This window comes from Centroberyx gerrardi, chromosome 1 (genome assembly GCF_048128805.1).
Source record: "Centroberyx gerrardi isolate f3 chromosome 1, fCenGer3.hap1.cur.20231027, whole genome shotgun sequence".
Taxonomy (NCBI): Eukaryota; Metazoa; Chordata; class Actinopteri; order Beryciformes; family Berycidae; genus Centroberyx; species Centroberyx gerrardi.
Genome location: NC_135997.1, coordinates 35,788,462 through 35,805,289, shown reverse-complemented (window position 1 = coordinate 35,805,289; position 16,828 = coordinate 35,788,462). Strand labels below are relative to the sequence as shown.

General features: G+C 40.8%; 1 protein-coding gene across 1 annotated transcript in view; it reads left to right on the top strand.

Annotated features, from left to right (window-relative positions):
• Window positions 1–6,131: 6,131 nt before the first annotated feature.
• cd81a (CD81 molecule a) overlaps window positions 6,132–16,828 on the top strand; it is a 47,129-nt gene continuing 36,432 nt past the window's right edge. The window contains exon 1 of the mRNA XM_078289695.1: window positions 6,132–6,297. Within this exon, the coding sequence (XP_078145821.1) occupies window positions 6,232–6,297 (66 nt within the window). The 5' untranslated portion in view covers window positions 6,132–6,231. The remainder of the gene's footprint in view (window positions 6,298–16,828) is intronic.

Here is a 16,828-nt window from a genome sequence, read left to right as displayed (position 1 = left end):
ACACTTTTTGTATCTGTTAGAGCCTATGTGTTTTGAAGTAGCTCTTATTTTTTGTTTATATTAAATATTAAAATAATTCAATACTGTCAACAATTGTCTCTTGTTTAACTGTAGTGTGTGTGTGTGTGTGTGTGTGTGTGTGTGCGTGTGTGTGTGTGGTTAAAGATGGGAGAGGTGTTACTGTTATCTGCTTCAGCTTCACCCTTAATTCCAGCCTGTCAGAGTCAAAGTTATTAAGGTTTAATTGTCCAGCATGAATATTTACAGCCACAGCTCCATCATGCAGCCCAGCCTGACAATAGTGAAGAAGGATAAGAAAAGGTTAGATGAAACTTTAATGATTGCTGTGGGGAAATAGGGTCATTGCAGCAGTGAGTAGTAATAAGATACAGCAGAAAAATAGAATATATATAAGAAAAGAGCAAATTGAATGATTTGGGGTTATATAAAAATATGCAAGTGACTGTATATATGCAATATGTAACATTAAGAGAGAACTGAAGTTATCAGATATGTGAATTTACAGCAAACATACATGATGTAACAAGTCTACATGAGGCCATACATTTGGACACTTGGTGTGTGTAAAAATCTATACACCTTGTCAATATATTCAGTTACAGATGCAGGTAACATTATATGCAGAACATGGTGAGTGAGGGTCAGATTCTGTGAAGCTGACTTAGTCAATAGGCCTCAATTACAACAGGACCAACTGAACTCCAAAAACATCCAACTTACTTACCAACTTTCCAATGGTGAATCATATTAATGACTATAGTATACGCAATGACTAAGCATTACCACTCCTATTCATGACTACCTATCCACTGACTGACTATGGAAATTCACAGCCATTAACTTAATAGGTAAAGTTTCCTGTCTAAGGACTCACCTTTACATTCATGCAGGATTATTATTATTTTTAGCTGTCCAGCTGCACATATTGGTGCAAAAGTTTGATACTCTTTAACCACTAGATGGTAGCCATGTCATATGACAGCAAGTAGAAAGTGTGCGTGTGTGTGTGTGTGTGTGTGTGTGTGTGGGTGTGTGCAATTGAGAGATGCCAGTGGTAATAGATAGGGATGCTATAATTTGTAGGCCAATTTCTTGTGTTTTTTACAGTAGATTTGAGTTACATCCATCTGAAATAAGACTAGGAAAGCCTAGTTTAGCAGGACCGTGAATGCAACCTGCAGGGAACATTGTCTGTCAGAAACTGAAACATTTGATCCATGACTTTCTGTCCATAAGTGGTACTAGACCCTCTTTTCACGTAGGTTCCAGAAGATACTTCCTCCCTATTGAAAGTCAATGAGACATATGGCAACATTTTCAGGCTCTTGGGAAATGCCCTGTGCCCTAAAACAGGTGCTGTGGCATCAAATATGGCATGGAAAATGGATTGGAGTGCTCTGAAGCTACACATGTAGACTCAGTGCAATCCATTCCATGTTCCATGCCACAATTTATGCGACACCGCCTGTTTTCAAGCATAAGGCTTTGCCCCAGACCTGAAACTTAAATTGGGCAGTATCAGGCAAATATTCTGTAGTTTAGCTAACATAGTTAATTAACCCTAACCCTAACTATTAACATAGTTTAGCTATTTTTATCTACAGACTACAAACAATGCTCATGCTTGGTACCATTTTAGACAGTCACAGTTGTCTTGCATACAGTGAGCTAAATAAAAAGTAGTAGTGATGTCTCAATAAAAAAATATTAGCATTATAATGGCAGCATAAGCCACTTTCACCATTGATTCCAATGACAGTCAGCTGAGAAGTGTACCCAGGTAAGATGGCTGCCATATGGTCCCATTCCAGAATAGGAATTCTCTATGACAGGTCCCCTCTACTGTTATATCTCTATGGTCTGCTCATTGTGCTGCCACAGAATGAATTGTGAGCAAGGCCTCAAATAAGCTTTATATACAAGAGCTGCGAGAAAAGTTCTATATATTATTGAAACTGTGATTGTTTGTGAGAATGCCAACAGGTGTGGTTCCCATGGGGGAAAGATTCTATTGGGGAAAGGTTCCCGTGGGGGTTGCCATGGAAGCCAAGAAGGGGAGTGAGGTGTGTGTGTGTGTGTGTGTGTGTGCTCAAACACACATGCATGTGGGGGTCTGGGAGAGGAAGTGTGTCCATCTGATGAATGGGCATGTGCCTGAACTCAATTTTATACACTAACTGTAGTCTCACCCATTCATTTCTAATGACCGGTCATTTTTGACCGGGAACACCACAGGTGTACAAAAGTTAAATAAAACACCCAAAATGTAATGAAAATTATCAACATTTATTTTGTGTGTTCAGATGCCCTGTGTGGACAAAGTCATGGAACCTTATGACAATCAGATTAAATTAACTACATTTTTCAGAGAGAAAACTTGTTAATCGGTCAAATTCGACCGGAACACAACAGGAGGGTTAAAGATGCTCTGACTACAATAGTTTCCATAAAGGCAGAATTCAAATATTTTTTTAAAAATTCAGTTTTTGAGATAGAAGTCTGAAATTTTGTACGTTTTATCTACCAAGACAGGAAAATATTTTTTATTTTTTACATGAAGATTGGACATTGAGTAAGCAGCAATTTACCGTGGCTGTGTAAAGTTAAATGAAAAACCCCACAAGACTATTATTTGGGCAGGTCTAATGATGCCCTGTAGAGATTTTCATGTTAGATTAAACTAAGTTAGATTTAACTAGTTTTACAGTTTTTAATAAAAATAGAGTGGTGGACTTCATAATTTAGTATAGGTACCAGTGTATGGAAGTTTTGTCTTGTTTGGGCCGATAAGCTCAGAAAATTACAGAGCTGTAGCATGTTGTTGATTTCTTATGATTTTTTAAAGTTTTAAACTTAAACCGCCCCTGTAGCGCCACCATCTGGACTATTTGCCCCAGACTTTCGTGAGTGACGTTTGGCATGGGACTGGAGCTATGTGCCAAGTTTGGTGATTTTTCATGCATGGGAAGGCAGTTTTAGCAATAAAGATAACGATAAAAAGATAAAGATAAAATAATAAAATAATAACACATACAAACACAATAGCAGCAGAGCTGCTGCCGGCCCCGAATTAGTAACAATTAAATTTTACTCTACCACACTTCCAACACCTCTGATTTGATCTGATCCAGGCCTCCATCTGACCTCACTAGAGGTCAGATAGAGGGTTAGAGACTTTGCACACTGGTTCAGATAGTGTTGGATGGTGTTAAAGAATGGACAAAACTTCTTGGGCTTCTCCCTCAGCTCCTCATTAAAAGACATGCTCTGCATCTGGGACATTCTGGTATATGGGGAAAAATTAAAGGTCATCCCAGAATTCGAATTTCTCTGAATAATGATCAACTCTAATCTTTCCTTCAAAGCTCAGATTAAAAAAATCGTCCATAGAGTGAAATTTAAGTCGGCCAATTTTAGATTTATTAGGAATTCTCTTTCCACCAATGCAACAAAGATGTATATGAATGCAATGATTTGTATCACATTTATCACACACTAGACTGTACCATACTGTAGACTGTACCATACTGTACCAGACTGTAGACTGTACCATACTGTAGACTGTACCATACTGTACCATACTGTAGACTGTACCATACTGTACCAGACTGTAGACTGTACCAGACTGTAGACTGTACCATACTGTAGACTGTACCATACTGTACCATACTGTAGACTGTACCATACTGTACCAGACTGTAGACTGTACCAGACTGTAGACTGTACCATACTGTAGACTGTACCATACTGTACCAGACTGCAGACTGTACCATACTGTAGACTGTACCAGAGTGTAGGCTACTAGACTGTATACCATACTGTACCAGACTGTAGACTGTACCATACTGTACCAGACTGTAGACTGTACCATACTGTAGACTGTACCAGAGTGTAGGCTACTAGACTGTATACCATACTGCATCAGACTGTATTAGAGTGTACCATATTGTACTAGACTGACATATACAGTAGCTGCAGCAGCCAACTACAGAGCATAACTAGTTGATTTGTTATGATGTAATGACAGCAAAGCTAAAGGAGGGTGTCGCTGTTGTATCCATAGACTGTAAAGAAATAAGACTGTATCCCCTGGTCCGTGAACTAAGTATATTTCATTATTCATTGATCATCTTGTATAAACCAATGAATTCTACTTAGTACACGGACCACCAATGAACGATGAATTCTACTTAGTACACGGACCATCCCATAAATCATCTGGCTGTTGCCAAAGGAGAGAAGAGAACGGAGGCGGAGTCTGAGCAGCTCCATCAAGCTGTTACAGTTAGATACAGGAAGACCGGAAATTCGGCCATTTGGCCTTCAAAATAAAACCAGAAAATTTGTCACTCCTGAAAGGTGATGCACGCATATGAAAGGTGTGTACGCATAAAAAGTATGCGTGCGCAACTTTCTAAGCAGAAATTGGTATTTATGAAAAGCAAACTTGACGTTAGACCCCTCCGAATAGGCTGCTCTGCGGTAGGCGTAAGCAGATTTTAAGGGAGAATAGGCTGTGATTTGGCAACATTGATGGCGAGGAAAGACTATACAGAAATGTATTGAAAATGTGATGTATTTTTGCTGCATATTATTTTCTTAGTCCCAGTAAAATAGTTTACCTATGTTCAAGTCCAACTAAAGTTTATAGTGATGTTTACATTTGTGTGTTTTCAGTTGGCCTATCCTGTCTAAGTTAGCCAAGTTGAATAAGCTTAATAAGTTTGATAAATCAGAGCTTACATCTAGCCCCTGGGTAAAAGAACAAGGGTGTACAGAATAACAAAAATCATATGAAAATACTAGATACACTACATGTCGTCCCCCGCAATGGTAGATAAATTAGCTAGCCTACTAATATACACTGTAAAATTGCCATATTAGTAACCATTTAGGCCTATCTAAGATGCCTAAGAGGCCCATACACAGCTGCTGAAAATATACCTACAAAGAAATCCTCAAACACCAAACTTATAGCAGACAACTTGGAAGGGTGTCTATTATCGTTTAAGTCATTTTAAAACTATTTCAGTGTCTGCAGAATAAGAGCCCCGGTTCCTGGGTTCAAGCTGCCTTCTCTTTATTGTCCCTTCTAGTGAAATTCCTCTTGCGGCAGAAAGTAAAAACAACAATACAACACATACACACCATTAGCCAATGACATGACTGCACATTAAAAAGGCAAAAATACACAAATACAGCATCCAACATTTAACATAGTGAAGTGGAAGGTAGAAGACTTGCATGTGCAAAAATCAAGCATTGTGCAAATTCAGCAAGTTGGCTGCACAAGGCATAAATGAGTTTTTATATCTGTTACTCTTTGCCCTGGGCATCATAAACCTCTGTCCTAAGTGGAGCATCTGAAATTCCTCCTGTAGAGGATGGTCTGGACTGGCTACTATAGACCTAGCCTTATGAATCACCTGTCCCATAAAGATATTAGTCAGCTTTGTTGTTCACCTGCTGTTCACCTGTGCTCATACAGATTATATATGGGGCTCCCATTCTGTAGCATTTGGGAACAGTTGGGACACTGAATTAGATTACTTTGGTGTTTGAGAATGTCTATATCTATATATAGACCTATTTGGTAGCCCTGCATGTGGCATCTTGTAAAGGCTAGAATTATTAATTCATTAATTTTCCAATGACTATCACTCGACAGGTCACTAGTCCATCACAGGGATATATAGACAAACTCTCACATTCATAACCGTGGGCAAGTCTCCAATCCACCTGACTGGGCAAAGAAAACGCAGGATAACACGAGGAGAACAGGCACACACCGGGACTCGTACCCACAACTTCCTGGCTGTGAGGCCACAGTGTTGACACGCTGTTTATTGGCTATTACATGGCTACTCCTGTATGCCGAGAAAATAATTTTACAGAAAGACACAGCAATTATATTTTCATTTACCACAGATTCTGCCTTAAATGCATTTGTACTTTTCACTTTTGTAGGCAACTCTGAAAACGTTGAAACGTGTTGGGTTTTATTTTGAAGATTGTGACCGGAAGTCCTCTGTGTTGTTGTGTAGCGCTTGACGGTGCTCAGTGTTCGGAGGCAAGGAAGTTGGGTGTTGCCTCTCCCTCCGAGCAGAAGTCAGGATTCCCAGCTGTGATTTCTCTCCGTTCAGACGCCTCCTGGCCTGCTGCTGCCGTCCCGTTAACTCCGTCAGAAAAAAACACGTAAAACCTACAACCATGGGAGTGGAAGGCTGCACCAAATGCATCAAATACATGCTTTTCTTCTTCAACTTCATCTTCTGGGTAAGCCCTCGACTATTTTCTTCCACATTGTGCTCAGTTTATTGCGCAGCGCCGCCTCCTCTCCATCGTATTGTTTATTAGATCAGTTAGCGGTTTTATTTAGGCTCCCAGTTTACCATAATAGGCAATGTTGGCCAAATCAGTAACATACACTTTATATCTAATCTATTTAATGTATTTTATACTTACTGTGGAAGGGTTTTACAGCATTTTGTCCATTAGGAGTTACTCGTGGTCAAAACAACGTGAATGAATTTACCACACATGCTTCCATATGCACCGTTATTCCAGCCTTAACTACGAAACACATGAATGAGGTTCAGGGTGTTGTAGTTTGACTCTAAAACACCTGGATGAGGTACAAGATATTGTAGTTTAACCATGAAACACCTGGACGAGGTGCAGGATATTCTGGTTTAACTAGGCTATAAAGCACTTGGATTAGGAGCGGGATATTCTAGTTTACTTATAAAATACCTCGATGAGGTGTGGGATATTGTAGTTTAACTCTGAAGCACATGGATGAGGTGCAGCATATTCTAGTTTAACTCCCATAGTCCAAAACTTTAGCTGAGCAACAAACTGAAATTGAAATTGAAACGGTATTATATTTTCCCTACAGCCATTTTAAACTAGTCCGTATGTCTGGGGCTGTGAAATCCAACATTTTGGGCGGTAGTTCAGACTATTTTGCCTGGGCTGGAGGAGGGCTTTGTTTGCATTATATCCTCCTCCCAATTCCTATGTGTGTGTGTGTGTGTGTGTGTGTGTGTGTGTGGGTGGATGGGTGAATCCTGGTGATTTCCAGTGGGTGAGTCAAGGTCTTGTGTTGTGGGTGATGGATCATGGAAACATTTTTGGGTGTTCAGTTTTACTTTCCTAGTGTCAGAGCTGCAGCCTGGTTTGACTTCCAACTTCTTGTTCACTGCTCTGGATTTGCTTTGGTACACACGCATATTTATAAATACCAAAATATTACAACTGTGACTGTGCTTTTTTTTTTTAAAAAAAACCCCCACCTAAATCCAGCTTTTAGAGTGTGTCCCACCCTCAGTGTCTCCACTGCAAAGAAGGGGCTCTTTTCTGTGGGCATTGATTTTATGCTAATGAACCACTGCTCTGATTGGCTGCCTCATTAAGTCAAGTATATTTATATGGCATTGAGGACGATAGGACTGGAAAGCTTCTGGAAACGAACAACTGTGCCAAGCAAGAAGGTGCTCTTCGGCAGAGGGTCCAGATGCTCCACTAAAGAGCATGAGAAGAAGGCGAGGAAAACGGAGGAACTCCACGCAAACACGGAAGAACATGCAAACTCCACGTAAAAGGACCAGTGCCGAGATTCGAACCCGGGACCCTCTTGCTGTGAGGCGACAGCTCAGTAGGCCATCAGAGAAAGGACGTATTTTAATCTCTTTTTGGGTTCAACTGTTGGAGGTTACAGCTCATAAGTGATGGAATATTGAACCCAGTCAATCGTCATGATGGCAAAAACTAAGACAATAAGGCCCAGGTTAAAAACAATCAGAATTATCCTGTAAGAGTGAAATCCAAAAGTGTGGAGCGCTCCATCCAGAGAAACCTGGACTCACCAACTTAGACTACGCACTCTCAAGTGGGAGTTTGATCTCCGAGACGCATCCACAAACTTCAGCGTCGCGGGGTTAGACTGTTAGTCTTGGAAACAAAAGGACAGTACCAAACTCATATCGGTCCTAATCTAGATATCAGTCTCTATTCAGTGTAAAGTTCATTAGAGGCAAAGTGGGAAGGAAAAAGCTGATTGGTGCTCCACTCAAGCACATCCTGTCACATGATTTGACCACTTATAAGAACGGATGGATTTGCCTTGGATGTCTTCATCATGACTGTATTGTAATGGTTCTCAAGTATACTGTAGTGGCCACTTGAGTATGTTGTGGTGGGATGACAGTCAGACAGAGCATTAGATCAGCCACCATGATAGAAATATTCCAGCAGACCCAAATGGGATCTGAAATACTTTTGCAATCCCTTAGTTTGTCAGACGTTTCCCAAAACTGGATTGGAGTTTCCCTAACCAGGCGGGGCTAGGAGGACTAAGGAAGGGTGTGTCAGTCTGACAAATAAATTACAACACAGTGTATGCTAAAGTGTTAGCATGGAGCCTGCTATCACTCAACATAGCATGGAGCACTGGTGCCAACAATATACCGGGGACATATTGATGATTTTGCTGTCCATGTTCTCATCACTTAAAGGATAAATGAAGCTTAGCGTAAATTCAATCAGGAAGATTACTTCACTCAAATACATTCCTTCTACCCTTTCATTCACTTCTTCCCACCTAATTAGTTATGGCTACACCTCTTTGGTTGTACTTCATTGAAATTATCCTTCTACCCTTTCATTTTTTTTTTTACTTATTATCTAATCAGTTCCAATCCAATCTCAAGAAAGCAGCACCCCTTCGGTCCGCATCATCCAGTCAGCTTAGTTTAAGCAGTTCCTCGCCTTCTCTCACACGCACTTGGGAACCAATCATAAATTGACGCAGCCTTTATTACCTCATCAGCTGTTTCCGTATATCGCTGTCACTCCTGTCACTCCAGTTGCCGCTGCTGATCTGTACCGCCCCTACACCACCACCAGCAATGCTCCACTTTGGATACTCAGTGCAAAAACGTATCTACAGCCCCAGAGGGGGTTTCATTATGGGGCTCTTCTGCCAATAATCAGGCAATAGCTTCAATAGTTAACATGTGGTTGACAAAATATACAAAAATGTTTAATTAAATACATAAAATGTATGTACATAAACAAACTACAGCAGATATTTCTCACTTTTCGTAAGTAGGGTTAATTGTATTACTGTGAATACAGGGCAGGAATTATACCACGGCCAAACGGCCAGTGCCGTGGACGCCCCGGAGTGTGGCCGCAGTGGCCCTTCTAAAATTAACTATCCACAAGGCCAGTTTGGCAAGGCCTGTTCTGAACTGGCCGTTGTGCCCTTAAAGACAAGATGAAATGAAAAATGCCTTTTTAACCCTTTTAGATCACATCCCCGGTCATACTGTGCACCTATTTAACAATATATGCCAAAAAAAATACCAAAAGTCAATTTCATTGTATTCTTATATCAAAATTCAATCATGTTTTCTTCCTGTAAAACAAAATATGCCGTGTGCTTACGTAAGCATGCCCGTAACTAATTTCAACCAATAATATCACGACATCCACCCATCAATCAATCTTCAACTTTTAGCGCACAGAGCTAAGAGGCTAAGATTCATTAGTTAGCTAGCTAGCAGCAGCACGGTACTTCGGTGTGTCTTCGGGTGTTATGACACGCCCACTTTTCAACGTTCAAATCAAATTCCTCCCAACGTTACGTCCCGCCTGTCTTTCCTGTTTCACTCGGAAATACGTCACGATACGGAAGTTAGATACTCTCGAAATGCCGTTTCATCTCGACTTTAAAAGAAAGTTGCACATTTCCTCATTTAAAACTACATGCGACGCAGCAAATAAACAAACGTTTACGTTCACGTTTCCCAGAGTCTCCGTCATCACGCTGGACATCAACAGTAGCGCGAGATTTCTCCCACTCCCGCAAATATATGTGTAACGTTAACGTAAACATTAACAGCTAATTATTAATTAAACTGAGAGGGAGAGAGAGAAGCTATCGCTAACTGCTAAGCTAAGTAACTAGCAGATCTGAAAAGCGTGTAAACAACTGTGGGATTAGCGAGAAAGTAGAAGGAGAATGAGGCGTTTAGGGAACATCTGTAATTTGTAGCTACAGAAAATAACCTGGGTTACACTTACGTTATCGTGTGTTACTGGACATGTAACTAACTTTGCAGTCTGAGCCATCTTACATATGTGCTGTATCACACTGCAGCACTTAATTTTCCTATTAGGATACCGGTATTTATTTTGTTGAGAAAAAGGACTGAAAAAAGCATTTTAATAACCATTGGTTTTGGCCTTGGTGCCCTACATTTTGGCCGCGATGCCCCAATATATTTGTATTTATCAAAGGCCAAAGTGGCCTTGCCCTAAAAATGACTTAATTCCAGGCCTGTGAATAGAACTGATAATTTGGATTTTTTTAATACCTTGGACTGCCGACATTGGTGGATTCCCTGCCATGTCACCGCTTGTGTTGACACTTCGCAATTCATCCACATATTGTACTTGTAATTACCACTAGGAGGTTGAACGGTTTCTCCCAGTAGGCAGTTTGTATTTACTGAAAATCCAATATGAGAATATTTGGAACGGTCTACTTGCCAACTAGCTAATTAAAATAACATATCTAATCCTGCAATATATGCAAGTTTTAGGCAACGGATAATAGGAAAATTAGATGTAGGCAGGTCCCATTGCAGTGTGAGTGTTATTGTGCTGAAAGGTGTGAGAGCAACACTCCCTACGAACTGGAGGTACATAAAACTCTACAGTTAAGTAAATGACAAAGTTTTGAACACAATCGTCATGATTGCAAAAAGTAGGAAAATAACGCCCGGAAAATAACCGGAATTATTGACCAAAAGGGACAATCTACCAAAAACTCAGCACATTATTTAAAACAGCAAAAAAGTGATTAAACTACATGAAGAAATGAGTCATAACCTGCAAGAACAAGCATAATATTCCTCAGAAGTGACTTTCATGAGATTGTTAATGCATTACAGTGTCTCTCTGGCTCCTCCCTTTTAGCACATTTCCCATTTTAGTTTTATTGTGGATCCCCAGAGAGCCTTGTGGGTGAGGATCTATTGGTTCCATTAGAGCAGACGAGTTCAATCCATCTGAAGCGAAGCTTTAACTGGGACCTCACATCCTCTTAGCAGCCGGCTGTGGAGGCTGGCTCTTTAAGAAGGACCTCTTGTTTCCATAAATCACATCTGACACTGAGAGGGTTAAGAGGTTACAGGGGGGTGGGGAGTGAGGTGTGTGTGTGTGTGTGTGTGTGTGTGTGCATGGACGCCAACATATGGGTGTGTTATGGGAACTGTAGCTCCCCCTCCCTCCAGCACGCCCAGCATTCTACGACCCCCTGTGCCGTCGGCAACAGGCAGAAATAGACACTGGAGACGAGGCTTTTTTACATGTTTTTTTTTTTTACCATATCAAAGGAATAGTTCACCCAAAAATGAAAATTCAGTCATTATCTACTAACCCCCATGCCAGCTGAAACTCGGGTAGGGATGGGACAATAACCGGTGTTACTATATATCGCGGTAAAAAACAATAACAATTATGACACCGTCCCTAATTTTTATTACCGTGACCACCGCGATAACCGGCGAGTTGTTGGAAGGCAGAATAGCAAACGTCATCATTATATTTTATTTCCCCCAGAAGGGGGAGCCCTCTAATCCTCTACCACTCATTGGGAAGTGAACAGCGTGATAGGGAGCCGGAGCGGAAGTGTAGGCTGAAGCCTTCCCGTGGTTGACTAGCGGCTAAGTGGCTAACGCGATTTTCCATTGACCACAAATTATTTTTTCTGCAACTAACAAAGCAACGAATGGTGTTGAGATTCACCTTTCGGCTCACTACGTACCATCATCTTTTAGACAATCTGCACGTTTGTTATTTTAGGCATAGAAACTCACAGAAAAGACTTTGTATGAAGTACAACGTAGAATGTACCAACTGTTGCCGGCGGGGAAGATCCGACTGAGTAGGGAGTAGACGCAGTCGCGTGCGGGTCGGTAAGTGATGCAGTTTGGGACTTCACTAAATATGAGTTCAGGCTCATGATAGTAACTGCCGACATTTTTTCACAGTAACCTGTGAAGCTGTAACTAGCTGGTTAGCTGCTGCAGCTCGTTCCCTTTGCAGGAGATGGAACATTCCAACTAGCGTGACTAGGTTATAAGCCTGCTGGGTAGTGTAGTTTGGTAACTAATTTTATCGTTCACGCAAATAATACTGAATGGATTTTTGTGAAATGAAGCCAAGATGTGTTGATGCTTAGTACAACATATTTCAAAATCAAAGCCGTATGCTTTTTAGATTGCTTATGTGAAGTAACCTCCCATATAGGGAAAATCAATGGTTGATGGAAATAATGTCAACTTTGCCCCCCTGGGGATAATCAGGCTGCAAGCGATAAATCAGAATCACCATCCCTGTCAAATTCTCCTCCTAAGGTTTTCATCTTTGTAATAATTATCGAGATAATATCGTATATCGAGATAATTTTGGCCAAGGTAATTGTACTATGAAATTTTCATATCGGAACAAGGCCTAAAGTTTGTTAGTCCATACAGCAGGCCCTGAGCTCCACAGCGGAACGGCGTAGAAGCCTTCTCCAAAACAATTGAAGTTGCCGGGGACCTGACTAGACATGACTTCACGGTTCAAAAAATAACGGAAAATAGCCATAACATGTCTCCATGCAGCTCGTCCAGCATAATGCAAGTCTCCGGAAGCCAAATGATCCCAAAGTGACTTGAAAAGACCGACATTTACACCATTATTTAGCTGAAATCGCCACTCTAGCTGTTGACAAGTTCACGTTTGCGCGCACCTGAGATACGAGAACGAGGAGAACTACATGTGTAACTCTTCCTCGAATTACCAGAAACAAGACTTCCAGTTTGGCCGTTTAGCCTTCAAAATAAAAGCGTGAGATTTGAAAATAGGTAGAAATACTGTTTTAAACCAATTACTTTGTATTTAATCGTCAAATCCAATAAGGGGGTACTATAATAAGCTCCCAAAGTGCTCAGCCCTGCCATCCAATTAGTCGTAGAGTTGTGAAACTTGGTACACTTATGTAGCTGATCATGCCGAACAATTTTCCCGCCGTTTTTGATTTTTTTTTTTTTAAATCTTCAAAAATCCTCTTCTCATGAATCGTCAGAATGACACAAAATTTGGTGTGCAGGCTTCTTAGACTTGCCTTTAATTTAGAGTCAGACACCGGTGTGTTGGTCAGCAGTGTGTTTGTGTTGCAACAGGAAATTATGTTGGTGTTTCTGTCGACTGAGTCACAGTAGGGATCGTTTTCAAATAATGAATCATTTTGGAACAAAACTGTATGGTTATACTGAGTGTGTGTGTTAATGTCAGCTTGGGCTGTAACAATAACCACATTACCACCATATCACGGTATTTCAAAGCTTACGGCAAGTTTGAGAACATTTTCATTTTTATACAACTGGTGAAACTAGACTGTAAAATGAATTATTGTTCCCCTTATTTTTACCAGGTTCTCACCACACCCTTATGACTGGATATCTTCACAGTCACAGGGTTCATGGAAACAGTAAAGCTACAGTAGGCAAGATTTTTATCTTTTAGCTGTCTTATCAGCCTAAGAGGGGAGGAGATGTGAATTCTTTAAATTGTCCACTACAGAACACTCTTATTCTGTTGTTGAAAGGTTATGAAACCCTCCAAATATGACAAGCAACTTGGTACTGTAGCAAGATGGGGACTGACCGGAAAATTTGTTTGTCTGAGGGAGGAAATGAGATAGCTAGTGTCTGGCTTACTGAGGAAACAGTTGTGTAATATTTTCAATGAGTTTCATCCATGCTTAAATCATTTTAACACTGAATGAATGAACAGTGAATTAATGGTTTTGATTGAATAGACAAGGATTATTGCAGTGAAAGTTCTGTTTTTTATATGAATTGAATGTATTTCACTGATAGCACTTCAACAATGTGCACATAAAGCCATTTTAACTATTGCTGGCTCCTGCCAGTCCTGCCCGGAATATTAGGCCAAGCTGCCCATTACACTGACAGGCTTAACTGTTGGTAACAATGTGTTCACTTCCTGGTACATATTGTGTGAAGGAGGCTATAGGCCCTTATCACATTGTCATGGCAACAGCTTCCATGTTGAGAAACCGGTGCATCACTACTTCCTGTGGCAGCTTTCTTTTTGCGACTTATTGACAGATCAATCCAACAAAGACAGCAAAAACAACAATGGTTACTAGCACTAGATACATAATGTAGCCTAATAATGTTATGCAAATGAGGTGATGACTGCCAAGAGTTGACAGCAGACGAGGAGAAACTGAAGATAAAACTCACCTTCATAATCAAAGAGGTAAGTTTAGGTGAAGAACTTGTAGCCTTTCTCTAGTTTAGATTGAGGAGTCAATGAAAACAGGTCAGCAAGTCTTTGTACCTCACCAATGTTAATGGCTGTTACCATGACGATGGCTAGTCACATGGTAATCCTGACATCATCAAGGTTCCGGAGGTGTTTTGGCCATTCATTTGTAGTACCCAGGTTTCATAATAGCTGGGTTTCAAATGGTTACACTTATTCAAACAATCAGAGAATTTACAGTGCAAGAATAATGGATGACTAAATTGGATTTGCATTTTGAAATTTAAGAAAAACAAGAAGAAGAAAAATCTACCAGACCATGCACATAACAGCCTCAGCTCTATAAAGAACTACAATTTCCATTGTGCTTTATGCTACAGCACCGTTTTCAATCGACCGGCTGGTTGTCTGTGTTAAAAATGGTTTTGTCCCAAATTGTAGTCAATTGTACAGCATTTTACAGATTCCCCAAAAGCGAATGCTTGAAAGAATGGTGGATTCGGTAAGATAAAATTTCTTTCAAACAGCCGTGCGGGGCATTGGGATACTAGGGCTGTTACAGAGCACATAGGTTGCTACCGTGTCAAATCGGCGCTGCCGCTGAGGAAAGAGTGTAACAGTGGAACGAGCGTAAGAGATCATTTGAAATCACATAATGGAGCCTTGCTTCACCCGGTAGAAGATAACAAACCTACTTGAAACAGAACGGCTGTAATCAACACTAGAATGCAGTCGGATGGATACATTAACATGGGGAAAATCACTTGTTAAACCACGGTACCACGTGTCTAGCCAGCTCTATAAATCAGCCAGGTCTGGGGATCTGGAGCTTTATTTACTAATGTGGCGCATGCACAAAAAGGATGCATTTATATCAAATTGTAGGCTTCTAATAGGCTAAAATCCCAGAGAAGCAAGCCTTAGTTGTTTATTTGTTGCTTTAGTCTAAAAGCCATCTGCCCAAAAACATCTGTCTATTTGCAACGAACATTCATTATAGACTCATAAGTTGTGTGTCCCAGTCAACTGCTACGAATTCAAGGTGTTAAGCAATTGGAATGAATGGCTAGAAAGTAATGATGCATTATGGCTGCTTTCATGGCGCACGGGGCGCATTTAAGACACTGTGGCCGCACCCATTGTCTGATAGTCAGAAAATGAGAATAACTACATAAAAAAGTTTGCTGTTAAGTCTGTTACTGTTGTTTTTTTTTGTCAAATCAAATGAATGTAAAATGTTGAATGTGTGGTTATGTTCACTCTTTCCAAAAACAAAAGTCACATTTGGGATACTTGGGTCAGCCGCAGCAGTCTCATGTTCTGCTGATGTCATAAAGGGGCTCGCCCTCCTTTTCTAGCACAATGCCATTAATTAGGGTTTACTTGATTATCAAGGTGAGATGTTGTGCTGACACTTTGTTGATTAGCTTGTTGGCATCAACCTTCATATAGGACCATTTCTTTTTTCTTTTTCTTTTTTATAAAGGGTCTGGCTCTCGGAGCTGGCAGCATTAATTGCTGCTGTGACATGTTGCCATTCAAACTTTGTTTGGTTGGTGACACCCGAACCCGAAGATTTGTGTGTGTGTGTGTGTGTGTTTGTGCGTGTGTGAGAGAGAGAGAGAGAGATGGAGAGGTTACAGTAATTACAGTAAAGGCTCTGTGGGCTGGTATCACTCCATAGGCAATAACAGCTGAGGTCTAAGGACAGAGATTCCATTGGTGGGTGTGTGAGTGTGTGTGTGTGTGTGTGTGTGTGTTTATTGGGATGAGATGAGTAGAAAAATGCGAAGAGGTGCCACATCCAGACACTTGAATACTATACTGTCCAGTATTTCATGCTAAACTGACTGGCTAGACAAGAAGGATCCTGGATTTCAACTGTGCTGTCTGGGTGCTGTGAAGTGCGTGCTACCTCCATCTACACAAGTAAATATAATAAAACCCCTCAGTAATCTGGATCGTCGCTCTCCATTTTAAACCTCTTGTATTTCAGTGGCTCATCTCAGTGGTAACCCTCATGGTAAGAAGTTTTTGCATAAAGTTAGTAAGTCGTACTGCTATGGCTGTGTGTAAGTGTGTGTGCGGTTGCGTAGAATGCCAACACTCTTGGCAGTCGTGGTGTTGATCTCGTTGCTAGGCATCAGCTGTTCTCAGCTCTGGAATGGACCTCACTAAGAGAGGAGGGGGGTGACGGCGGGAGGGAGAAAGAGGAAGAGGGGGGTGACTTCGTTTATTTCAGTTCAAATCTCTTCACATAAACTAGTTTTAGGTTGGATTTTGTCCTTGGTCACAGCAAAGAAGCAGATGTGTCAAATGTAATACTATTTACAAACAGATGAGAGTTACAAAGATCCAAACCCATTAGGAATGGAAGGGTGTTCATTCTGTCGGTCTATAGTTTGATTTACTGCTGCGGTCTGTCTGTGTGCTTATGCTTGTGTGTGTGTTCTGC